General features: G+C 40.1%; 1 protein-coding gene across 1 annotated transcript in view; it reads right to left on the bottom strand.

Moving 5' to 3' along the window:
- ush2a (Usher syndrome 2A (autosomal recessive, mild)) overlaps positions 1 to 27,689 on the bottom strand; it is a 141,948-nt gene that overhangs the window by 17,382 nt on the left and 96,877 nt on the right. The window contains exons 63-74 of the mRNA XM_077624061.1: positions 27,062 to 27,285; positions 26,122 to 26,422; positions 23,931 to 24,128; positions 23,682 to 23,836; positions 20,124 to 20,322; positions 14,425 to 14,532; positions 13,249 to 13,432; positions 9,260 to 9,417; positions 7,220 to 7,378; positions 6,960 to 7,122; positions 6,184 to 6,401; positions 5,974 to 6,110 (exon numbers count right to left, since the gene is read on the bottom strand). Coding sequence (XP_077480187.1) covers positions 5,974 to 6,110; positions 6,184 to 6,401; positions 6,960 to 7,122; positions 7,220 to 7,378; positions 9,260 to 9,417; positions 13,249 to 13,432; positions 14,425 to 14,532; positions 20,124 to 20,322; positions 23,682 to 23,836; positions 23,931 to 24,128; positions 26,122 to 26,422; positions 27,062 to 27,285 — 2,204 coding nt within the window. The remainder of the gene's footprint in view (positions 1 to 5,973; positions 6,111 to 6,183; positions 6,402 to 6,959; positions 7,123 to 7,219; positions 7,379 to 9,259; positions 9,418 to 13,248; positions 13,433 to 14,424; positions 14,533 to 20,123; positions 20,323 to 23,681; positions 23,837 to 23,930; positions 24,129 to 26,121; positions 26,423 to 27,061; positions 27,286 to 27,689) is intronic.

Below are 27,689 nucleotides of genomic sequence, written 5' to 3' on the forward strand. Positions count from 1 at the left end.
GAGAGCTGTAATTGTTTTTGGAGGTTCCTGAGGTGAGCCAAAGCACTGCATGCTGCTATTTCCTGCCCCATGCCAAGCTGGCAAGCAGGGTTCATTTGTGTGTGTGTGTGTGGGTGTGTGCGTGTTCACATATTTATATGTGCATGCCTAATTCGATGTTGCTGGAACAATTGCCCCATGTTTGTTAGCAAATGCCCTGCATGGGTGTCCCTACCAGTCAGTGTGAGTTAGACAAACTGTGACACACACACACGACGGAACCGAAAGAGCGCCGTTGGGCAAATGTTGTGTGGGTGGCCAGGACTGAGGAAGAGAAGAGCTGCAGGGTCCTGGACCAGGAATGCCCACTTTCACACTGACAGCCATTATTAGCTTTGGCCGCTTCCAACCTCGGGAACATCATATTTAGCGTGTACATGGGATCCTGAGTGTGTCCATTTGCCGGTGACATGTGCTTAACTCGTTTACTGCCATTGACATGGATAGGCGCCCCAATCAATTTAGAGTGGGAAGGCTAACATTGTTTCAGTGTCTGGCCGTATATCAAATAGGCACTCCGTCTCCTAATTGCTCCACGTTAAATCCGACTCATGTTCACCGATGTACTGCTAACAACTGACTGTGATGTTAACCAAACAACATTCACCAAAAACCTCTTACATACAAAAAGGTCTGGGATTTCAGAACTTGCTCAAACGAGTGTGGTCACTTTTTCACATATAGGAAATAGAGACCACCTCTCCGGCAATGTTCCCTCTAAGCTGCGCCGTGCGCAATTGCGCACTACTCTCGTCTTCTCTGCGGACAGCAAATCATATGGAGCGCACAAAATAAAATCCCTTTTTTTTTTTTTGCTTGCTGTGAGGCTGTCGCGCGAACCACTCATCCGCCGGGCCGCCCATTCATAGATATTAAGCTTTACATTTTATTATTACTAAATCATTAATGTGTAGTAGACATACACCTGCTTATGGCAGGTGTGATACTGGTGTGTGCCCATAGCGAGCAATGATGATGTTGCTCACACCGGTACTCAGTGTGCTCAGGGAGGTTGTCTTTCTGCCCAGACAAACAAAAAATTAGAGGGAACCGGTTGTTTGCTCTGCACCAGAGTTTGCAGTTTTTTTTAATGCAAAACAGTCCAAAAGTTGCACACCACAAACATTTTGGGATTAGTCCGAAACAATGTGTAGGTGTGAATATGTTCTTAGTATAACGTAGAAGGTCCAACAGAACCCAAAGACTACACAGTGAAAAATATTACATTAAAACACAACTGAGAATTTTACCATAATACGAGAGAAATGTAAAATGCCGTCTTTATGTCCATGCAAAGTGACAATGAGGACTCATCCAGACCTGACTGTTATTCACAAGTATCAGCTTCTTCAAAAAACAAACACGCTCTCACACTTTGAAGTGATGACCATCATATTGTGGCTGCCATTACGACAAGTGGATGGTGTAGGCGCTTCCACAAAAGACACAATAACACACACCCTGTCATTACTGGGAGTTAGAGAGACAGAGAGCGCTAGTAAGAAGGCGACTAAAACCTCTCTTAAGAAATTATCGCTTGCATGAGTGTGCCAGGGATACGGGAGGGACGAAAGATAACTACTGTTATTTGGAAGTGAGGTATAGAAAAGCCAGACGGAAATGCATTGCTGTAAAAGGAGGAGTGGTGGGAAACATGAGAAGATGGAGATTGCGGCAAAGAGGAGCAGCCTGATTATTTGGCTGCTTATGCAAAACGCTGAGAGCCCTCCAATCAGAGTTGGAGACCTCTAACGAAGGGGTCTGATAGGCCGGAGGCCTTAATGAACTCTGCGCGCTAGTGCTCTTATCCCTCCTTCTCCCGTCACCTGTCTTCATCTTCCTCTTCGCAATCCACTCTCGCCTCGCCACTTCTTCTCTCCCCTCCTTTGCGCCCGTGACTCGTTAAAAAAGTAAAGCAAGGGCAAAGCCTGGTAATTCGTATTGCTGCAGCTAGACATGATCTCTGCATGTCTCGGTGGTTTGGCAGCATGAGGCCGGCATTAGCAGAGGCTGAAAGGGTAAATGCAACAAGTGGATTTTTCTTTAAATTTGCAGTGAACGGAAAGATACTCGATTCCCCTTGTTTCAAAACTTAATTTAAATGTCTAAGGTTAAGTGAATCTTTAGATCTTTGAATATAGTTGGGGCTATTTTTTTAATTGGTAAAATACTTAAGTAGCGCATACCGATTAGGGTTCACCAATCGAAACTGTACTGTGGTGAACTGAACTGGACAGCTTGGTAAAAATGTAAGTCTTTGTTCTTAAGCACCCTTTATAGCAGCAGTGGTCTCAAACATGCAGCTTGAGGCCATTTGACATCAAAATAAAGTAAAGCTCAGGCTAGATTTCAAGTAAATTAGAAAAATTTGACCTCCAATTCCAATGTGACACAAAAGTATGTCCAGTCACGTCTTTCTAACAGCCAATTTAGGGACAATTGTGAGAGTTGTTTTTTTGACCACAGGAGTACAGGTATATTTTGAGTGATTTATTTTTTAAACTGCTTTTTGAAACGTTTAATTCCACATAGCATATGTTTACCACTATAGCGGCCACGTATTCCAAATCTTCCGAGGGCATGTGATTAAGTATACATGTGCCATATCTGAAAGCTCATGTTGGCTTGAAACACAGTTGGCTGGCTGGCCCATGCTCTCTGATGGGCCCTTAATGGTAAACTAACAGATTGTAAACATGCTGCTTGATCTCTCTCTGACTCCGCTCCCTCCATCAATCTCTTCCTCCATTCCTTTCTAATTCTCATTTTCCATCACAACTTACATTTCCTTCCTGATCTTTCACCTCTTCCTTCCGCCTTCCATCCATATTTCCCTCTTTCCCCTTTCCCATCCCTCCCTCTCTCTCTCTACTGCATTTCCTGGAGTGTTTTTTAAACAATGTGTCCTTCATGTACGGTTGGTTACGGGGCGTACAGAAGGACATCATTAGCGCTGGTGGTTAAGCTGTAATTTACACCATTACCGAGGTAGGGGCCATTTTTATTGCCTAGTAAATTTCAGCTCTGAAATATTTAGACCATATGGCTCAATTTGTGTAATAACCTTAATTTCCAAGCACCCTTCAGCTCCCTTCCGCACCGGCTGTTGTTGGCGAATGATGTGTGTGCACGTTGCCCGTGTGTGTGCAAGGAAAGCATACACGGGAACGCGCACATATCGAGGCAGGTGCATCGCGAATATGTAAGCACGTAGACTTACACTTAATCTCTAGCATCCACATTAAACAATGTCTAAGACGCACGCGTTGGTTCATACGGACAAGCACGCACCCGTACACGTATGTATGCATGCCGCTAGCAGATTAATAGGTTGTCAGCTTGTGTTTGGGTGAGGGAGCGTCAGGCGTTGGCCAGATGGTTCTTGGGGATGATGACTGTCAGGGGTCCTGCTCTGATCAATGGCATGTATTAATATGGCACACCGAGAGAAAGACACATCCGCGTACTGATTCACAAACACGTGCATAAAAAATGTAATCTGTGCACACAGGAAACCATAACCGCATGGAGCAAATCCACAAAAAGTCGGCACAAATTCACGCGTACTCGCCCCTACCCCAGGGGTCCCGAGGGCCACAGTGAAGCATCTGGACGAGCCGAGGGAGGGAGGGATTTAAAGGACGGGACGGTAAAGAAGAGATAAAGGGAGGGGATGGGAAAAGCAAAAGAGCAGAGAAGAGTGATGCGACCAGACAAAAATGACAAGTGGTGTGACGGCAACTTGATATGAGGAGCTTGAGCTAAAGAATAATAAAAAAAGGCTGATCAATGGTGTATATGCAGGAAAATGGGTAGAAAAACAGGGAAGGTGTAATGGCGACTAAAATGAAGAACGGCAGAAGAAAGGGCCTAAAGCAAGCTCCACTAAACAAATGTGGGCCTTTTTGTCCTCTAAAGTCTACTCTCAGAATGTGGTGATCAAGCAAAAATAAACCTGAGTAATGAGAATCGGTCTAGTGTGGAAATTAACTATAAAAAAAGGAGGGAGAAAAGCTGAGGAAGAAGCAGAATGGCACGCAGTCGAGCCTAGACCTCCGCCAAGGCGGAACAATCCTAAACCTGTCCGTCTCTTCGGACCAAGTGGCCAGCTATTAAACATGGCGTGTTGTTCTTACTCTGCTGAGCCTTAGTTACACTTTGGGGCATGTCGTGACAGCCTTATTTTTCAAAATTTTGAAAAAGTTGACGCATATAAGAAAACTAATAAGTTCGGTCAAACCGTGGTGGACTTCAATGTTACGTCATATCAGCATCTTGAAACATGAGGATAGTCTGCATTTATTTTGCCAAAATACATCAAAACATCTTGCAGTGCTGACAAAAAAAGAGCATAAATTATGACTTCAGTAGTATTTATCCAATACTGCTATAAGACACACTCCCTGAGTGGAGAAAAGAGCAGATCTTAAATAGAATTGAAGCTCTTAGAGCAAGAAAGAGAAGGACCAAAAATAGAACCAGAATACAAGAAAGTAAGTCTGACAGCCATGTCTGAGTGACTAACAGGTCTGTCACTGAATTGCAGCGCATGGCGAAAGAAAACGTGCAATGTGAGTGTGTGTATGTGTGTGAGAGAGACAGTGCCAAGCAGTGTGTCGGGGTCTAGCAACGCAGGCCGCCTGTGCTCTGTACCCTCATTCCGTCCGATTGCCATGACGACCCCATTAATCAGCCAGGCTGGCACAGAACAAGGTTCCCAACTCAGCTCAAGATCAATACACACACAAATGTCCAATGGATACGCCACAGCACGCACACATTCCTGCAAGAAACTACGGAACGAAATGAATAGAAAAGATATATAAAAGTGAGTGTGGTTCTCGGAAGTCTGGAACCCACTTCTGATATACAATAACTTGTTTAAATCTCATATTTTTCAGTCGCACCAGCCAAAGAACACACAACGAAGAGGAAAAATGTATATATAGGAAGACACACTACAGTAGGGGTTTCAAACCAGGGCTGCAGAGGGTGCAGGTTTTCATTCAATTCGAACAAGTGGTCCTTTGGAATCAGTTGATTGCAGGTTGTAACAAAGACCAGGACCAACTGCGGCCCTTTGCGGAATCGGTTTGACACCCCTGCACTAGAGTACAAACTGTATTCTCAAAATAACACACTGTTGGTGGGTGGTCAGAGAGAAAAAAAAACATATACAAGTCGCAGGGCCAGGCAAACTGTGACAAAAGTGCAACTTATAGTCCAGTAAATACGGCACTGTGTGTAAGAACAACTGTTGGTACAAAAGCAGAGCATCTGTGGTGAAAGCATGTATGTGACAAAGGATCAGCACCAAATAAGTCTTTGTCATGTCAATGAGCTTCTGGCTCACACACATACACACATAAACAGTGTTCCATATAAATGAGAAGGTGAAAGGTCTCCATTTACATCTCGTATTAATTATGAGTGACAAGCCAAAGGTCACGGATGGAGAAGAGGCCATGCATTTGGACTGAATGTAGATCCATACTTGTATCTCTTCTCCTCATTTAACTCTCCTTCCTCTTCCTCCTGATCTATCACCCTGCCTCACCCCGGTATTGGTCTGACACGCCTCTTTCACTCCAAGACTGACATTGCTCCTATTCTCCTTCCCACCTCCCCCCTAAATAACTTGATTTATACTAACAACTGCTCAACAGACTTTTGCTTTTTGTCAATGTGATTCCTACAAAACTGTAACATAATTTTGTTGGAATGAAAATACAAACATGGACATTGAAAACTATTAATGTTTGTTTACTCACTTGGGTTGGGTCCCAAGTAAAACAGCACATTTTAATACGTTCTTATATATTCACATACTACTGCTTGTAATATTTTGTTATTTTCCTACTGAGAGCATTGAAAAAATACATTTGGGAGTATGAATGAAGGAAGGGATGAATACATGCACGTGTGCAATTTTACCTTCACTGTAAGTGCAGTGACTTCAGGTGAGTTCAGTGTTGGGTCCGGCTGGTGCTTTTTGTAAAGCAATTTATAATGTGCAATGACTCCATTGGGCTGTTTTGGGCCACTCCATTTCAAATGAATAGAATATGCACCTGTGCGTGACATGTAGGATTCATCACACGATACAAGAATTAAAATAAATCCTATAAAATTCTGGCCACTCACCAGTAGGCGTGGCAGTAGGTGGGCTCAGATCTTTAGGTTCAGAGGTCAGTGTACAGGCTAACGTGCTGTGACTCAGAACTGAGCCTTTTGAGTTGTAGGCTTGAAGCTTATACTGGTAGTGGGTGAAGGGTTGTAAGGAGGAGCTTGCATCGAAAAACTCTAGCGGTCCACTGGACCAGATGAAAACTAGTAGTTCCTCCTCTTTTTCCACTTGTGACCTAAGACAAATAGAGATGAATTATTCCATTTTATTCCGCAATATACCAAATATGACCAAGGATGAAGTTGACTGGACAAAAAAAAGATGCCATAACGCGTAAAAAAAATCCTCTTTGGCCACTTTAATACAGTAAAACCCAGTTTTTCATGTTTTTTCATCTTTCACGATTTTTGCATTTTTGCGGATTTTTGTGATGCAGATCAATCAACGGTGGATTGAGTAGTGTCGCTGAGAATTTGAGTGTGTGACCAAAAATACAAGTACTACTACTTTTGTCGCTGTCTGGCTAAATCCCATCACACCAGGTGTGTCAGTGGGCGTATGTGTGCTCCTATGCTAATGTATGTTTCCTGAGGATTTAAAGGGCTTAGTCCAATCTGACCCTGCATCCAGATCACACATTCTTTGGTCAACAAGCAGAGCATGACCTTCAATGGCGACTCAAAACACACTGCCGTACATGCGCACACATAACCTAATGATCCACTTGAAGAGAGATTTTACCTGAACTTTGAGGAATTTTCTACAATGTTAACATTTAACTCATGAATGGTACCTGTATATGTGGTATGAGGTGATGACGCCGTTGGGTTGTTCGGGTGGAGACCAGCTGATCTCCAAGAAACTTGCACCAGCCCTTGTTACTATGGGGGGCGATAAATGTTTGGGCACACTTTCCAAAGTCCGGACATTCACACCCTCTCCAACACAACACCCTTCTATGTATAATGGGACACAACAAAAGAGTTTAGTGACATTTCCAGGTACGTAATACTTTCCGATCGCACAGATATTAACTTGGCATTAGACACAAACCATTTTGACAAGCTTGCACGTGCATATTGTAGATGGTGAAAGGCTGAAGACCTTTCACGGTGAGATTCAGATCTTGACCTGTGGGATGCACTGTGGCTCCTTCACTTCCAGGATTCAAAAGGATGTTGTAATTTACAGGCTGACTAACGTTGAAGCGGGCTGTGGAAAAAGGAAAACACACAATAAATACTATCTTCAATACAACATCATAATCTGGATAGTGATTTTTTTGGTAATCAAAAAAATAAAAGAAAGATCTGGCGTCCACAATCGTGCTATCACATTTTGGGTCATGTTGGCCACAATATATTTGCTATACAAGTGTGGTTTACATGTCCCAAAATGTGATGTCCATGGCTGCCAGCGATCCCAGTCAAAATGGATTGGACTTCTAGTGCCGTCAATAGGAAGCAATGAGTTCAATTACTTTCCTATAAAGGGTTAAGTAGATGTGGGAATGTTTTGTCTTTCATCCCCATAACATAAATTTACCCCAGGTATTTTTCAACAATATCAGTTCTATATCTTGTGCTGAAAAGTAACTAACTAAATCTTAACTGTGGATTCACAAACAGGCAGAAATAAATTGATGTAATGTATAAAGAAACGCAGTGACCCCACATATAAATGGACTCTGTCAACTTCCTCCCTGGAGGATTTTCCATAATTCAGGCCAACTGTATTGTGATGGGTAATTCAACATTCATGAACTTTAGATATCTTTGAGAGCGAACTGATTACCAGACAAATGAAAGACTTCAATTATTCACCCCTCATACCAACTTACATAGGCACACATGCGGCTAGATAAACACGCCGCACACACTTGAGCAATTCTGGTACAATGGACTTTAAAAATGAGCACCCTTTGTCACATACCCCACACACAGTAAAATTATAATAAAAACACCTCCTCCTCGTTAAGTCTGATGTGTGATTCAATTTTTTTCTTCTTCAAAAACATACATAGCTTTTTGGACCTGTATGCAAGACATAACCACAATTGATTATGTCATTTTAATAGCCATGCATTTTTTTATTTTTAGTATATGCGTATGAATGATGGATATGCATGCACACACAAACAAGTGCACTTCCAGAGAGCGACCCACACATACACACATGCGCACACAGACCCGCACATCCGTCGGAGACACTCCAGACTCTCGGAGTTAACCAAGCGTGAGAACCCAGACGATATTTCCTCACCTTTAAAATCAAGCCATAATGACAATAGAATAGACCTGCCTATGGAAATATCTCCACAGTGTGCATAAACACACACAGGCACACTCCAGCAAAACTGCACACCAAGCCACAAGCACAACAAAGTGAAGTGTCTGTGCTGGTTGGCCCTATAAGCAGTTCACGAGATAGGAAATCATGCTAATGAGAGCTTAATGAGCAGCGATAGATGGGTTAGGGCAGACAATCACTAGCCCATAAGCATGAAACTCAGCCCAAAGTGTATGGCTGTGTGTGTGTGTGTCTGTGTGTGTGTGATCCAGATCCAGAGAGGCCAGAGGGTGACTAGTAAGCTACTTTGGGATATTGTTTGTTGCTGACCTGAGTAAGAGGCAATTCAAATGGGAAACATCTTCTGCTCAGTGTTGAGTTGAGTTAAAAATGGAAATAAATGTGAGATTACTAATGTTAGAATATTAATATAACTCCTGTGATGGTAAAATCATGAAAAAGGGATCCCATTACCAGCGACAGTAAAACTATAAATCATCAGCAATATAAATATTAGGGAAGTCCTGAATCTCATCACGTGATCAAAAATCTAGAAGGATCACATCATTTTTCAGAGGCTTAGAATTGGGTGAAAAAGATTTTTAAAATGAATGTAAACGGGCACTTCTACAAAAATAAGTGTCATCATACACGTGCATGCACACTTAGCTGTCACGATGAGACAAATATGTATTTTATAGTTAATTGTATCATTAAACACCATGACAATAGTGACTAATCTGCATGTCATTTTGATGAAGACACTGTAAAAATGACCATCCATCTGTTTGGACTGCGACTCACCAGGAGGGGTCCAGGCCAAGGAGATGGAGTGGGGGCCGCTGACTGTCACATTGTGTGGAGTTGGGATCCCAGTGGGACATGAGGAGGGTGTTTTTATAACATGTTTGTCACTCAAACCAGCACCGCCACCAGTGATGGCTTCCAGTTCATAAACATATCTAAAGAGAAGACACAAAAAACATTTATGTCTACTGAAAAGGATTGGCTGGCTACTTTATGTACACGTGAGAGTAGGAAATATTTTTTTTGTTTCGTTCTTGGCTTCATTTTAGTAAGAGGTCCCTCGGGATTCTGGTTTTGAGCCTCTCTTGTATTATTTGAAATATTTAATGATTATAACTGGAATGTGTCTAGCTCCGCTTACATCATCGAGATGCTTATTGTACCCAAATTCTCTAAACGGAAATCTGATTTCAGGCAATGACAGTGAAATGACAAAAAATTGCAAAGTATATTCCATTTAAAATATGTCTCAAGAGTTCCATAAACAAGTATTTCAATATTTTCCTCTAAATACTTACTATTACTGTGCAACACTTCTTCCAATGGGGGAGAGGGACATAACAAAAAAATAATTGAGAAGAACTATGTTAAAGAATACGGGGGTGAGGAGGCTTGCTCTCTTTGCAATGGTTCCATACACACTGCGTATGTCATTGTTGACACTGGTTAATAACAATACTTAAGCAGAAGAGCCAAATATACACTGCAAAATGGGCGATGTGAAGTCTTTATGCAAGGTGACCTTAACCATGATCTCACTTCATGGAGAGAATGCATGCCTTGAGAATAAATGTCTAGAACAATACATTTTACCTCAATATTACAGTTAATACACCATTTATTTATTGTTGCAACAGTGTAGATTTTATGGTATATATTATGTATGGTCACTTACTGTAAAGATAAAAAATGGAGTAAAAATTAAGATATTCTTTTACAGGAATGAAACAACATGAAAAAGTAAGGAGGCAGCCTTTATAAAAAAATACAACAATTAATGCTTGAAATAACGCCTATAATGAAATTTCCTCCTTAGTGTGTTTGGCAGCATGACGATACCTCAGTCAGCATGTGTTAAAATATTCAAGTAAATTGGAGCAAAATATAGTACTTTTAACCCGAAGCAGCCTTAGGTCCCACTTTACAGCTGTCCTTTCTTCACTCCACTCACAGTAGAAGTCAGAGTCAATTAGAAGAGTCTGTTCATTACACTTAAGGCATACGTAACCTCACTCTTGCCAATACGACGGACGTTCAAGTTCCTTGCTTTAATCCATTCATAGAGCAATAATTCTTAAATCCTTGTTTGTTAAGATATTTGACAAAAAACACGAATTTGACCTGAATAATTTACTTCAAGCTATTATTTCCCTAGGTTGCTTTGTGCAATCTCTCTCGTGACGAGCAACGCAAACAAAAATTTCTCTCTCCATCATCCTCATGCACTTTTTCAACGGCACCTCTACCGACACGCTCGCTCATGACATCATAAGATAGATTTCCCTTTTAAGAGTGTGCGGCTGGCTGGCGCTAAAGCCTACATTAGCTGTGTAAGTGGTATGCCATTTAACATTAAAAGCCTTTAATTTGCTATAAACTCGGGCACACATGCATTAATAGGTGGCGGTGCTGGGTTATTGTTCCTGGGCTGAGCATTTTAAACAGGAGGCCATTAGCACCTTGGCGGAGGTTTAGAAGGCAGGCAGGAAAAAAGGTATTAACGGCGACTCATATGTTTATACTGGCATGGACATAAAAATATGGAGGGAAAGGGGAAAAACACTTAAAATGATGAAAAGGAGAAATGGAAAGAAGAGAGGAATTAGAGAATGAATATGAGGACAAATTGCGATTTATTTTACGGTACTCGGACGTTTGGTCGACCGGACGTTTGGTCGACCGGACGTTTGGTCGAACAGACGTTTGGTAGAATGGACATTTAGTAGAACGGACGTTTGGTCGCCGGGTTGTTACTGTTGAAACCAGCTCTCAAAATTATAATCATGAGAGAGAGAGTTTAATATCTAAATATCTAATATCAAAATATCAACAGTAAACTCTGTCATAATTTGACAGCGAGCGAACCCAGCGACCAAACGTCCGTTCGACCAAACGTCCGTTCGACCAAACGTCCGGTCGACCAAATGTCAGGTCGACCAAATGTCAGGTCGACCTTCTTGTGTGCATGCTCTGCCCTGCCTGCGTGGGCTTTTCTTGGGTGTTCTGGTTTCCTCCTGGATCCCAAAAACATGCGCAGTAGGAAGGTTGGACAACAAATTCAGGGCTAGAGGCCCTGGCTACTGCTCATAGTTGGCTGGGAATAGGTTAAAGATGTTCAACTACTACTTTCTAGTTTATGTTTTCATTGACTATTGTGACCAAAAAAAGAAAATGAACTGTTACACACTAAACAAAAGTTAAAAAAACTCAAACATCAAACAATTTATGTGCGAGTGTACTATTTTCAAGTGGTCCCTCGCGGCTATGCATGTGTGTGTGTCCTGTGAGGCTTGCCACGGGGAGTAGGTTAATTCTCTCGTCATCTTAGACACTTCCTGCAGTGCCCAAGGAAAGTGACAGCTAATCAACATTGTCATAAATAATCAATGGCCACTTGGAGCGGACTGGTGCGCACGCACAAAGTCATGCCTGGACACACGAGTCTGTTTAGATAATGAGGCCACGGCTCCGGGTGTAATTCTCGGTTAGGGGGGCAAATTGGGAGAAGGAGGCGACGGGTGGGAAGGAGGTGAGAGCGAGAGGATGGAAAGGAATGAAGTGGATTCTTGGAAAGAAGGTGGTGTGGAGGGAGAGATTCAGGACAGTGATGCCCCGTGGCAGACGGTATAGAATTAAGGAAAATTGAACGTCACATGATGGCGACCCGTCTAAGGCAGGGGTGTCGGACTCGAGTTGGTTCGCGGGCCGCGTTAACGTCAAATCGATTTCATGTGGGCCGGACCATTTTAGATATATTTAGATTTTTTTTAATAAATGGATTAAAAGAACTGGATTAAAAGCCATGAATATTAGTTTTTTTTTAGATCTAAAACAATGTTTATTTTAGCATTTTTATATATTTTTTTAGATTTTACAAAATGATTTTTGAACTAAAAACACAGAAAAAAATTGATTAAAAATTTACAATTATTGATTTAAAAGGGAGAAAATCAGGAAATGTAATATACATCTATACTCTTCATTTTAATTTGATCCTAAAACAGAGAGTCGGCACTCATGATTTACTTTCCCGGGCCACACAAAATGATGCGGCGGGCCAGATTTGGCCCCCGGGCCGCCACTTTGACACATATGGTCTAGGGTGTTTCAGCGACCCTCACGAGGATGCACATAATAAATGAATGAATGTAAAAAGTTTTGACTATGGTCGCACCTAGGCCACAAGGGAAGAGCGCTTTGCAATGAAGCTCTGTCATTGTTAAACTATTAGAAGTAGAAGTGGTCGTAGTAGTAGTTTTGTTACTTTATTGATTTTATACATATGCTATACATATAGTATTTACTTTTGGTATAGTCTTGTTTGAGTCAATCGATGCATCAAAGCAAGGGTATAATTTTACAGCCTCATAAATAAAACAGCAAATCCATCTTGGAAAAAGGCAGATTAATAAAGGTTAAACGAAAATAAACAAATACATAAAATTCTCTGCTCCACTGCTGTCTGTAAGCAAAAGTCAGAGCAGATTTCTGCTTTTGCTGTGTGCGTGTGTCAGGGACGAGTGTGTTTGCATCATTGGCAATTCAAATATTTGCACATTAAATGGCACAAACAGACATATAGAGAGTGAAGTCCTCAGAGGGAGACACGGATAAACTGATAGCTCAGCCTTTAAAGCTGGGTCACCCCGATTAAGACGACACAAACATGCATCCAAATCTGGAATTTAATTAATGATGACGCTACAAGTGCAGTGTTTTTTTTTTTTTTGGAGGTGATGTGTTTATGTTCTGACAAGCTTACACACCTGCGGTCTGGCAAGAGTCCAGCGTCGGTAAAATTCCGGTCATGGTGGTCTCCGGTAAAAATAGTGTGACCGCCTCTGCGTAGTCTGTATTGGGAGATGAGTCCATTGGGCCTGGATGGCTGATCCCAGAACAGTTTCACTACAGATGTGTTGACTATCACATGTCTGGGTTTGGACCACACACCTAGAATTGGACAGACGGAAAGGAAAACTATGAATTGCTGCAGATGAGAAAGCATTTGATCAAGCACAACTACATTCAAAAGCAAAAAAAAACTACACTAAATTTCAGTGAACCAATTGTAAAAAGTCCTCATCATGTGTATTCAATGATAAACATTGCATTATTCAGTTTACTACATTTAAAGGGCCCATGGTAGTAAAAAGTTACCCCACCCGAGTTGAAGATTACTACCGTCTTTCAACTTCAGTAATGAATGATTTTAATGTCACAATAAAAGTCATGTTTGCACATCCAATGGAGACGCAGCCAGATACCATTTTTTATATGAAAATTTCCCCAATTGATTTTATTTGACATTTTCGACTGTGACATTTCATTATATACGAAGTGCAGTTTGTTAAAAGACGCAACCAACCATTCGTTATGTTTCAATGACAGAAAAAGACAAGACATTATTCTCCATGAGCTCCAAAAGACAGCGAGTAAATCAAGTCAGTTCCTGAAGGATTTCTGCACTCTTTCAAAAATATTAATTTATGATATTTTCATGATGTAATTCAACTTTTTCAGCTTCCAATTAAAAATGTTTTCCAATAATCAACCCGCACGCGTTGGGTGGAAAATAGGTTACCGTAAATTGCACGGTTTTAATTAATTTAAGTTGACGTGATTGATTTATTTGGCGGCGCCGTCAGTGACGAGAAGACACTGGAATAAATGGAGGGAGGGGCTTAAGGGGATTAACGAGCCATCGAAGGCAGAACAAAAAGCGCTGGCAGAATAGAAGGGTATATAACTAGATCAAAATTCATTTTAAAATGTTCAAAATTCATCCAATGTTGTGTCAGTGTAATACAAAATAGCCATTAAAAGTGTGTGTAAAATGGGAAATTGATGAGAAAGTAGTATGCATAGTAAACATTTTGTTTTTACTTTTTCCAGCTTTATGCCTCTACATGGAAATTTATTGGTGGGGGTGTATGTGTCTGTACCTGTGGGAGAGGCTTGTAAAGTGCGTCCTGTCGAAGGTGAACTGGCACCGCATCCCACAGCTGTGCAGGCCACCAGCACAAAAGTGTAGTCTGTGAAAGGCTGTAAACCTACAAGGCATAAAGAGGATGATTAAGATGTACAATACACCATTTCATGCATACATTCTTCTTTTAAATTTTACTCTTAACAGGGTAAGTGACAATTTTTGGCAAAACAAAAAGCTGGTGTCCAAATATCTTTGGGTCATGTTGGCTATAACATTATTGCACTTCTATAACATAACATTTATTTACTATGCATGTATCTTTGTAATAGATGAGAGAGGAATACATTAAATCACAAGTTAAGAAAATGGTAATCAAAACAATATCAATATAATGAAAAATATAGTTACAGCACCAAGTAACCCTCTGGAGTTGATGTATTTTATTATAAATTTCTTTTTGCCTGCCATTGGCAACAATGGAAGTCCCCCTCATTCAAACTAGAAAAGGGTTTTTTTCTTAATAAATGTATATGAACAAGTAAAAAAGAATGCAGTTTTCCCAACATATGTATTCTCTTGCATGGAGCTGCCCCCACCCTTCATTCTTGCCACTCTCAACGGATGGATCCATATCTGTCTGTGCTAAATTATGCATGCCATAACTCAATAATGAAACAATGTAAAGACGGGCAGCTGCGGCACTGACACGCAATGGAAGCGGTCCGACGCGGTAATGTCATCAGCTTTTGATCTATGATAATTATGATACCTTGGTATGCGTTTAGGCTACGGCGTCCTGACATGATTTATTTATGGGCCCCCTTGCTATGCAGTCTTAAAGAAATCACAAAGCCACTTGAGTGGATCTTTAAGTGCAGGTGTGATTTATTTGTGGCCAAATCTAAGGGCATTTTTTAAATTCCAGGAAATACACTTGAAAAATCACACTCTTTTAGTACTTCCTAGTTCCTGATACACAAGGGTAAAGTGAAAACTAAAGCAAATGCAAATGCTTCAAGGTGTGATGGGACTTGACTGAATGTTTTATGGCTATTCACTTAGCAGGCAAGTGCATACAACAGCTTGCAAATCAAATTCACGACAAACCAAAAGACGTAAAACAGTTTTACTTCAAATGATGAGTCCGACGATACGCTGAGGCACTGCGGGGAGATGCGCCGTTGAAGTATGTATATTACATAGGTGATACATTTTCATATCAAGCAATAAATAATATTGATAGGTCAGAAAATGTGAATGTATTCTTTATTCCTAGGTGGTCAGAATAATGTCCAAAGTGTACAATGTTTCTCCTCCAATCTATGTAGAATATCTCATAACGCTAAAATATCAAACCTTGAATTATCAGAAAATTAAGCCATTTTAATGTCATAATTTAGTCAATGATCCAAGTCTTCTACTGCTGGTTCCCTCATAGTCTATGTTTAGATGCTAGCTAGAGAGACCCTACTGTGTGTGTCAGCTGCGAGTGGTACTCAACCGGCGCAGACACATGGGACACGTATACGCACACAATAACACACATTATGTACAATGCACAGCGGAGAGCATCACCAGTTTCCCAACGTCGCTCTCCACTGCTTAACATGCCTCGTGGCGGGCCCTCTTCCTTAATTAACCCTTCATGGGGCATTTATTTAAATCCAGACGCCCCAACTGTCGGCTGCCAACCCTCCCAGTCAAAACGGATTGAACGCCAAGTGCTGTCAACGGCATTAAATAAAGACCTTTTGTTGAAGTCTGTCGTTGTCAAAGGCAAGTGATGAAGTACGAATAGACAACAGAAAAACATTGAATTATATCCTTTAGTTTTAATGAACTTTGATTAATTTATGTATTCATATTTGAAAGAAATATTATTAATAATAAATATTATGGAAAATTTGTGTGTGTGTGTGCGTGTGTTCTCACGACTGGTTGTTTGGGTAAAATAAATAAAATGTTTCCTTTTGGCCATGTTGCACCATTTAAAACGAGTAAATAAGGATGTATGCGCGCATTGTAGCATCGTAAATGTCTCTACTATTTGTTACGACGTGGCGCGACAGTGAAGCAACTAGATAGTCAATAAAAAAAATGCAAAGATGGAGAGGGGATTCAATGATGGCCAAAATCTAAATATAAGTCACACCTTTATAGGGTAAAGCAAGGACAAAAATATAGAAAACAAAATCATATTACTGAAGTTAGCCAACTTTAATAAATATTTAAATTGACCAGGTTAATTTCTATGCCTTCAACTCAACGCAAACAGATGAGTGACCTATATCACTGCGCCTAAAGAGGGCAGTGTTGTTCTGTTGGTGAATCACTAGTGTGTGTGTGTGTGTGTGTGTGTGTGTGTGTGTGTGTGTGTGTGTGTGTGTGTGTGTGTGTGTGTATACTTTGGGAGGAATGAATATAGAGATGAGAGAGTGCGCGTACATGCGCTCATACATTCCGCGTGTGCTTATATGCCTGATTATGGAAAGGGAGAGGAAGCTTCAATCATTTTAACAGTGATCACCAGCAAGTGAAAAACAGGTGGAGGACATTGTGATGCCAGCGGAACAAGACAAAACTGTCATTCCAAGGTGTGTGTACATGGCAGAGAAAGAGAGCGATTCAGAACTTTGACAGTAGAGTTTGTATAATTAAGACCCCCCCAAAAAAGTGGTGGCATTTTTAACTTATTTTCTGTATGCCTGTGTTTGTTGTGACGGCAATCAAAGTAACTGAACCAAAATGGAATTTTATTGACAGTTTGCCATTGCTTGTTTGCGTCAGGGAATATGATAAGATGATGGGGTCAACTGTCACCGGATACACGGCGCAATAAGACGCGGCCTGACGACGTGACAGTGAAGGCGGCGTCAATGGAGGGACGAGAGAAAGGACAAACGTATGTAAATACTGGATTTGGATGGAAGTAATAGCAAGAAGGTGAAATTGATGGAATGATGAGGGAAGGAGAAAAAAGGAAGCGAGCGAGGAAGGAGGAGGGTGCTTTGATAACACCTCGTCTAAATAATTAAGAGTTTGACTTCCTATCTGTGGTTTTCTGATGTATCTCCAATGGAATTCTGGGATCAGATTCACATACGCACACAGGAATGAATACACATGAGAAGGGGCAGAATGGAACAGAATCTATATATTCATATACTCAAATAAAAAAATTCTAAAAAATAAAACACCTTGCAGTATGTTTTATGGTTATAATGTATGATTTTATGTAAATGTTGGGTTGAATTTGAGGTGTATACAGGAAATAATATAATTAATTGCATACCATTAGTGAATACAACTTTTCAAGGTCACTATTTATTTTCCCTTCACTTGTACAGGTGCGGTAAAATAAATGGGCAGACACGTTTCCATGTCTTCTGAAATGTTGAAAAAGTATTTTTTTCCTTTTATATATATGTCCGTGGAATGCAAATATCTTAATTGTTTTCATTTTATGTTTTTTTAAATGTGTGCAATTGGGCTTGTTAGTGTTTGGAATAAATGTTATTATTTTCACAAATAGTTACATGTTTTCAAAAGAATGGTCTTATTTTTAATGATTTGAACTGTAACATAACATAAAGAATGCTAGGATATATAGCATATTTTCATTAAAAAGTGTAATCTTTGATTGCAATTTGTTTGCACTCAATTGAATGGAAAAAAATGTCATCGTTCCTGCAGTGAACAAATGAATGCACAGCCTATGAAGAGAGCAAGAAAAATAAACCTGCCAGTCATGAGATTACATTTTTTGCACATGTATCTGACAATGATTGGATAGGACTACAACATGAAAGGAAAAGTTCCCAACTGCTCCCCTCCACGTTCACACACTTGACTCATTTACGCACGCGCCAATCAGAGTGCACAAGACGGCCAGTGTTGAGCGAGGGGAAAAAAGATAGAAAGCATGAATAAATAAAAGAACATACTCTATTCCCTGCCGTTGTGAATTAATAATGAGCCTACAAAAGGCCAATTAAACACATGATTAATGCCATAATCTATATAATTGCAGGCAATCATTCATCGCAAGCTAATGATGGCAATGCTTAATATCGATTCACATGGGGTACCTTTGAACAGCAGTGCTTCATTTTGTCTATTAAGTGTCATCATTCCAAACAGCTAAAAATGCTATTAATAAAGGGCCTATTTGTTGCTTTTCCTGAAGCAAATCATTGATCAACACAAGGAAGAAAGATGTATTTTATTTAAAAAAATAAAGTGAAAGGATTTTTTCCCCTATTTGGGTATTTATTGTTTATTTCAGTTTTATTGAGAAATGCTGAGTTTAAGTACATCCAACTTCAGATAGTAATGAATGTTATTGACAATTTAAAATATTTGTATTATGTGTCTTATTTTTTTTATATGCTGCAATTGAAGGAGAGAAAATCTTTTATAAACATTCCTAATTGATATTGTATGTCCTAAAAAGTCCAGATTTATAAAGAGATAAAACAATGTTGAGTGATGCAAAAAAAAATCTTGTCAAGAATGACTGTATATTACAGTGTTCTGATCCCTCTATTTGAACAGACAACTCAAGGGATTCTTGTATTGAAAACAGTCTATTTAGCAATAAAGTTGATGAATTTTTAACTTTGCTCATGATACTTCAAAATGCCACTTTTTGTGCAAAGACAAATGAAGAAATGCTTTTAACTGGGGATGATTTTGAAATATTGGCTTTGCTTCACACAGGAACAAATGCAACACCCCTCCCCACAAATAAAATAACACACCCTGAACAATCACTGGCACCATGGGAATAGAGTGGTAGCTGCTTGGAAAGCTGATGACTGCGCAGAGCTGTGGCGGGAAAGTTTAACTTTTAAAAGTTAGTGTTAAAAAGTGGCAGTGACTTTATGAATTCAGTTTACATGACTGAAGAAGTTGGCCCGGCGACCGAGTGGTTAGTGCCTCGCCCTCACAGTTCTGAGGTCAGGCCTCACTGTGTGGATTTTGCATGTTCTCCCCGGGCTTGCGTGGGTTTTCTCCGGGTACCCCGGTTTCTCCCACACATCCTCAAAACATGCATGGTAGGCTGTTTTGAACACTCTAAATTGCCTAAATAGCTGGCCATCGATTCAGGGTGTCCCCTGCCTGGTGCCCGTATTTAGCTGGGATAGGCTCCAGCACCCCCAGCGGTTCGGAAAATGAATGACTGAAGAGTTCAAGCACTTTTGGGCCATATAAAGCTTTTCTCCATGTTCATCAAGAGTTGAGTCTTATTTCCGGATTGTGTTACTGCGGTTTCGTTCGGTCGAGCTTTGTGTTCATATAAAGTCGCGTTGTTGTAAGGGGTTGTGCAAGATTGTGGCGGAAATCAGATGTATATTCAGTCATTAGATGGCTTTCGCCAAAGAAGCAGACATACATAAATGCATGGCAAATATAATAGAGGGGAGAGGGAGGACTGGGGAGGGGAGGAGTTGACGGACAAGGAGACGGTTTTGAGATGACAAAGGAAAGAAGGGGAGATGGAAGAGTATTAAGGGGAGTGACGAGAGGGGGAAGTTTGTTTTTGCGGGGGCAAGGTGAAGGTAGGAAAAGAGGCTAAAGAAAACAAATTGGTGAGAGGATGGGTACAAAAGGATGATGATCAAGGAAGGAAGTGACAGAAAAGCAGCAAAACAAGCCAAACCGTAAAAAAAAAAAGAATGAACGCCAAGAATATGATTAACTGTTTCTTACCAGTCACCGTATAATTCCCGGGTGCCTGTGTTTGTGTAAATATGGTGCCAACACCGGTCTGGTTCAGGTGATACCACTGCACTCTTCCGTTGGGACTTGTGGGTCGGACCCAGCTCATGTGAAGAGAGAAGGGGCTCAAAGCTCTTATCGCTGGAGACTGCACCCCCTCTGGGACTCCTTGAACTGTAACTGCCACCATCTGAGCACGGGACATGCACGTGGCAAAGAAAATATACACATTTTTGATTAACATGTGCCTGTGCAGTTTATGCTCAGATGATGCGATGTACGTATATCGGCTAATAAAAATGAACACATCACAAGGTGAGGAATATGTTGACAAACATGCACAACTACTGTTCCAAAAAAAGTACTTTTAGCTATACAACAAGATAAACTTATTAATGGAACGAAAAGATACACTAAAAAAAACATAAAAATTAGTCATAACCTTTACTAGGGCAATTGATTATTTTTGGTAATTAAAAAAACAACAAAGAAAAAAGAAAAAGGAACCCCATCCCAATTATAACATTTAATAAAAAGTTCATTATGAATGATTATTGCATTTGAATTCTATTGTTTTTATTTCATTTTATCAATACAAAAAATGCACACTAATTTTAGTGCTGAATAGCCTTTTAAAAATTGTTCGATCCATTTTTTAGTTTGTTTGACGTCGAGTTCATTTAAAATGGGAGTGCCATTTACGGCACTAGACGTTCAATCCATTTTAACTGGGAGGGTTTATAGTTCCCAGTCAAAATGGCTCGGGAATCTAGTGTGGTCAATGACAATTACATTTGTTAAATGAGCCCACTGTAAAGGATTAATATACAGCAGGTCAGTCGTAGAGGAAAAATGAACGGCTTTTTTTAGGCCTACAAAGGATGAGGCAGTCACGACCGGCGGATGAAAGTGAGACCGTAGAGTCGCTGGGCAATCTGCTGCTCACGGCAACGGGGATATCCTGCCTTAATAGACTGTCACGGACGCTTCCCCCACCTGTCCCGCACAATGCTATGCAATTAGAACACTGCTACTACGGCTAAAGAGACGCTCGGGCGCTCACCCACAAACACACATAGGTAGAAGCGTGGTGAAAAAAAAGAGTAAGTCGTAATAAAGTCTTAAGATTGTAATGAAATTGGAAAAAAGCTCTTAAAATATATGATGGAAATGAGTTGACCCATTTAGCATTGATTGGTGAGGAATTGGCACCCAAAGAAATAAAATTTGTACTGAGGCTATAAAAATAACCGTATAATACATGCTTTTTAAAAAAGCATAATGATTTATTGAATTTAACAGATGAATTTTAATTATTTTTTAATTCTAATCTTTTACACAACTCTTGCTTTTCACTGCTTCTTAATTTAGACTTTACCTTGAAATACTACAATGATTTAAATCACAAATTTTGATTATTTTTATTACCAATTTTTAGTCGGGTATGTACCTGGCACCTATAAAAAATAGAGAACATGATCAATTTGTTCTACTCAATTTTGCCTCATTTAGTTTCTGTCTAGTAATTAATTCAGTTTTGTCCATCTGATGATATATCAACACTGGCTGGTCAAAATCTGACCCAAGATCTGTCATAAATTAACTTTATTATTTTGTCATCATGCGGTTAACACAAAGCAAGTGTCCACAAGAAGAACAACAACAATCAGAATGGCGACTTAACAGGCCTGCTGCCTCAAAAATGAAAATGCCGATTCCGAAATACACTTTTTGAGTAGTTCACATGTTGAGTTATGTTAATTAATGACATGGTAAAAACAAAACAAAAAATCAAAAGATCAGCTTGAGAGAAATACTGCAAGCAAATGGTACCAATTTGTTTGAATGCCCTTGTTTTTATACATTTTTACTCAAGAGATTATACTGTATAATTGTTAGTATAAATATTAATGAAATTAAAACCAATGAAAAGAAGGATGGTCACCACAGAGACAGACACAAGAGTTCCGGCAGTGGACAGGGCATGAATGAGAGAGGAGAAGAAGCAAACGTGAGGACAACAGATGGCAGAGGCTGACGTTCTCATCACAGGAAAGACAGCAGACAAATAGCAGAGGCAACGGGACAAGAGCATCTGAAGACAAAGGTGGACCAATCGCTCTTCCAACCTCTCTAAGTGACCAACCGTATTAGATCAGCACCTTCTGTTGTCGCGATAGGTGTGCACTTGTGTGTGTGTGTTTGTGTGTGTGTGTGTTTTTCTGAGTGTCGGCTGGTCGGCGTTCGGCCGTGTGTGCCGATGCCAGGTAATTGCAGTGGTGTATTGGGTTAGCCCACCTTGTTCCATAATTGGGACTGTTTGGCCAATTTTCACTGGTGTACAAACTAATCCAAGTCACTCCCTTTTCACTCTCTGCTGGGACTCTGCGTTGGGTTTCAAGTTTTGTTTGAGTGTGTGTGTGTGTGTGTGTGTGTGTGTGTGTGTGTGTGTGTGTGTGTGTGTGTGTGTGTGTGTGTGTGTGTGTGTGTGGTGGACAAAGATTTAGATTGTTTAACTGAGCTTGCTTACTGGGGGTGGATAAAGGGCGGTCATATTATGCCTGGGGTGTTAGAATAGTTTCTTTATGTAATAATGGAATGGTTATCATTTATGTTGATGTTTCGGAGAACATTGCATTATTATGTTGTTTTGGAAACATGCTGTTATTTCATTTTCTGGACCCCTAAAATGCATGTGCTCAGGCTGTAATTAAGGTGAATCCCATTTGTGGTGTCTTGATAATCGTGTTCATGCTGAAGGTGACAGCATTTGTAAATATAGCATAGTTGACATTTGCAAAACTACATCACTCCAATACATTCAAAAAAATAAATAAATATTTGCACTCATTAATTTACTGTTGACTTAAAATGTCAACCCTAAAAATACTAGACGAGGGATTAATTGAAACATTTCAGTTGATGTCTTTCACTATTTATCTCTTTAACCATTTATGTTGCTTACGTGTCCATTGATGTTATCATTCTTCAAATTCTTCATTGATTGTCAATATAAATTTGCACACAATTCACCTAGAAACCAAAGTTAACATTCCCAAATGTTCCACAGGACCACCATTCTACTCCTTCCGCCCCTCCTGGTGACGCACGGGCCCTTTTACATAACTTATTGCCAAACAATAATAGGCGTCCAATCAGCTATAAAAGCAAGACAGACACTTTTCAACAGGAGCTTTCATCTGCGCTAAGCCGGCGAAATTAATTGTTGTGTTGATATCAGCTCAGCTACAGCTCGAGAGATAGCAAAGGGGAGTTACTGTGTGAAGCTATTATGGATGCTATCACAAACATCAGGTGGACTCAGCAAATCCACAGACTCACATACCCAGAGAGAGAGAGAGAGCTCACGAGCAGCATGATGTTCTGACATGAAAACGGCAAAAGACCCATAAAATGGCAAAACATACCCTAATAGAAGCAAAAGTTTCAAATAAGATACATGAACCATATTTTTGAGTATAGCAAAGTCAAAATGAGGATTCTACTAATTACATGGCACAAATTCATTGACCAAAAACACAGTCTTACCTGTATGCTATCAGTACATCCAGCGCTGTTGCAGGCCCGTAACTGGTAACTGAATTCCTGGAAAGGGCTGATCAATCCCATGTCTGTGAAACTATTCTCATCACCACGGTAACGCTCTTGTCTATCACGTAGTATCACATAGTGGCTTATGATGCCTGACAGAAAAGAAAACAATGTCAGAAAAGTTAAACACGATCAATAGAAGCCTACTTAATCGTGAATGGTGCCAATTATCTGCATGATGCATACCGTTAGGTCTAGCAGGGGCTTGCCAGTGCCACTGAATGATGTCATTCCGTTCATCTAGGCGTCTCCACCGAGGGGGAGGCACTCCCCATGGTTTGTCTTCAGCGGTGGTCACTGTGCTAACATCACTGGAGGCTCGGCTGAAGCTGTTCCAGCCTGTCATTTTGTACTCGTATGTGGTGAAGGGCTCCAAATTCAAATCTATAGAAAGTGCAATGAATGCAATATCAAAAAGCACTTTCATCTCTGGAAAACAGAACCTGGTTTCTGCTGGTATAATGGCTGTCTATGTGTTAGGTGAACCTAACACTATGCTTGTGGGGTTTATAGCTGCATATAATGTTTTGATCACATCGGCATGGTGCATTTAAGGGACTGGAAATTGCACCCAAGGATGAACCAGATGTGGGTAAATCCAAAACTTGATGACCTTGTGAACTCCTTTTGAGTTTTCCGTGATGTTTGCGAACAAAGAAAATGTGAAAAGTTCATTTGAGTTTCCCCCAATTGTCGGAAGAAAAAAAAAAAAAAAAAAAAAGATAAATCATTATTCTGAAATTTGACAGATAAAACTAACTTTGGTAACCTAATACAACTAAAACACAGTACTATTGTAAACATCTAGTTTCAACTATATCAGCAAAATATTAAAAAAACAAAAACAAAAATTACAAGCCATAAAGTTTTCATAATTTTCAGTGTTGTAAACTAGGATGGGGTCAAATTTTTGGTTTTCAAAATTTCTCAACCAATTTCTTAATTAATTAATTGCTTTATGGTTGATGTTTTCCAAAAATAGTCACTAGTGGTATAATGTGGCATTTCATATCTTGAATACATTGACTGAAATTTCCTTCTCATGTGGCTAATTACATGAACAAAACCACTAGAAATCATGCTTAATATGATCTAATGCAGTATTACGGATTGAAAACTACACTATAATGACAGTATCAAAAAATCTGGCATAACCAGACCTATTGTGTGCTAAAGTATAATAGTGAGAGCGTGTTAATGTGCTGGCTCTAAATATTATGAGGTTAAAATAACAGCAGTTCAATTTGTGTAAACCACTAAGGGAGTGTGGCCAACAGCAGCAGACATTACATGATCGCATAACAAATAGTAAATGCACTGGTCGACAAGCTGTAAACGTGAGTCAGTGACTGGGCCCTTGTTATAGCCCTTCTGCTGGGGCACACATACAAGAGAAGTACATATAAATACCAATGTACTTGCCCACACTCATACACATATGTGACATGCCTTTTAAGAGAGCTAAGGGACTGCTGCTGTAAATGAAAGCATGTTTTAAGCACCAATCTGGGACTATTGTCTTTACTACTGTGAAAGCCCGGCCTGCAAAAACACATGCAGTGACATGAACATGCAAATGGAACAAAAGGTGTAACACTATAAACATACTATGGCCTCAAATCTATTTATGTATTTGATTAAGACGTGACAATGGCATGTGCATATTTATAGCACTGCTTTCTTGTGAGTGGGGATACAGTAGTTCATGCTTCTACCTTCAGGAAGTATAGCATGATAGCTGGTGTGTGCGTGTATGTGAGCATGGGCAACATCTGGTGTATGGCGGGTGGTGACAGCTTTATGTGCCTCTGCCCAGATGGTGTCACAGCATCGCCTAGAAACTTATCTTAACCACTTCATGCACACAAGCACAAACAGACAAAGCGATACAATGAAGCTAAATGTTTTTTTCAGATTTTGCCCATCTTTTTTTAATGAGAAGAAAAGATCTTATTTCAGGCTATTTTAGTTGGTCCTTTTTGCTCGCTCATGCTAACAGTTTGATTATCGTTAATGTATGTGGCTGACTAGATCGAATTTTAAAATGTGTTGTTTAAATTTCAACTATACTCTGATTAGCTGTTGGCGAGTGGGTGTGTCAGTGGGCTAGTTTTTTATTATTATTTTTATTTTATTGTCTGCTTGTTGACCAATTTTATGCTTAAAACAGCGGAAAAAATAAATTCTATACATGATCACCTTAAAATTATCACCCCAATTATACACCCAAAACAAGTGTCCCAAGCCAGCTGACGAGACATTAGAAAACATGCAAATTGTCTTTAGTTTCAGGTTCAAAATGTCCAAAATGTACAATAAAAATGGCAAGAATAGCAAATTGTTATTCACACAAACACAAACAGATAAAGTACAGTACCTGTATATGTCAATTTTCTGGCATCACCACTGTATATCACTTCCTCGTGGGATGGGCACAAACTCCCCCCATTACTGCCACTGCCATTTTTCAAATGACTGATGTTGTTGTGTGGAGAGGATGCTGGGATGAGTACTTGAGATGTGGCGTGGATTGTAGGCGAGGATGTAACGGAGGGAGTGTCAGGATGTGCAGACAGGACCCATGTGCAGGCGGTTGTGGATGGGTCAATGTCACAGGAACCACAGTACGCCGTTGAGGAGGCGGACACAGGGCACACAGTGCCCTGCAAACAGAAACTCTGAAGAAAAAGAGACGGCTTAGTGAATTTAGACTCATTCCTTTCCCTGAAGAAGACCATTTTGTGCTCCAAGTGCACTACGTTAGGTCTATAAAGGCCTTTTAGGATACGGTTTGAGTTGAAGAAGCCACTCAAACAGGGCTGAGATTGTGACCTCAGGCCTTTAACAGGTCAAACCCCATTGATTTTAAACCTCACAATTATTCCCCATTAATAGACAGAAGTTCTCCCCAGAATTGTAAAATTTAAAGGTAAACATTCAATACATTGTTCACTTGTATTACATGCGTAATAACCAAGTGTCCTAATACCTTTGCTACTTCAGTTCAGCAAGGAGCAAGGTGTACGTTTGTGTGAAGTATGTGATACGAGGACCTTAATGACATCATTAGAGCTAATGGGTTGCTACCCTTTGTCCTCTTGTGCACTCGCCATAGTGTGTCTGCGTGTCATGCTGACTTAAGAACCAACTGACACCAATGACCTGAAATGATGAATGGAAGCTGGACCGGCCTCCAACTTCAGGAGACTCTTTCTCCTCTAACTGGGATGGACTGTTAGTCCGGCCATCGCCCATACGAATGCAAGACTTTTACGCACCAGAGAGGAATTTTTGTGGAAGAAAAAGACATCACAAACCTCAATCGAAAGGCCTGGCGTAGGCCTGCTGGCACACACGTGCCGTTGAGGATCAAAACCAACGCCGCTGCAGCATTCTTGTTCTTGAAGAATAACCTTTGACCCACAGCACTGCAGTGTGACTGTCGTGTTGCCCAACGGATGCATTGTTGGAACTCCATCGCTGCCCACGCAGCAAAGAGACGTAGAGGAGTTGATGTAATCTTGACCACAGCAGGAAAAACCTGCATTTACAGAAATAGTGACATAATATTCTTTATACAATAATACAACAATGTTTGCTAGCAGTTAAAGGAAATTGAATAAAGCCCCTAGATCAGGGGTGTCAGACTCAGGTTGGTTTGCGGGCTGCTTTAACGTCAACTTGATTTCACGTGGGCCGGACCATTTTAGATATAATGCGTATTTAGATTTTGTTTTATAAATGGATGAAAAGAACTGGATTAAAAGCCCCGAATATTCAGTTTTTATAGATCTAAAACAATGTTTATTTGAGCTTTTTTTATATATATATTTTATATTTTTCAAAATGATTTTTGAACTAAAAGAAAGCACAGAAAAAAATGATTAAAAAATTAAAATTATTGATTTAAAAGGGGGAAAAAATCAGGAAATTTAATATACATCT

The sequence above is a fragment of the Stigmatopora argus genome, chromosome 2 (assembly GCF_051989625.1).
Source record: "Stigmatopora argus isolate UIUO_Sarg chromosome 2, RoL_Sarg_1.0, whole genome shotgun sequence".
NCBI classification, from domain to species: Eukaryota; Metazoa; Chordata; class Actinopteri; order Syngnathiformes; family Syngnathidae; genus Stigmatopora; species Stigmatopora argus.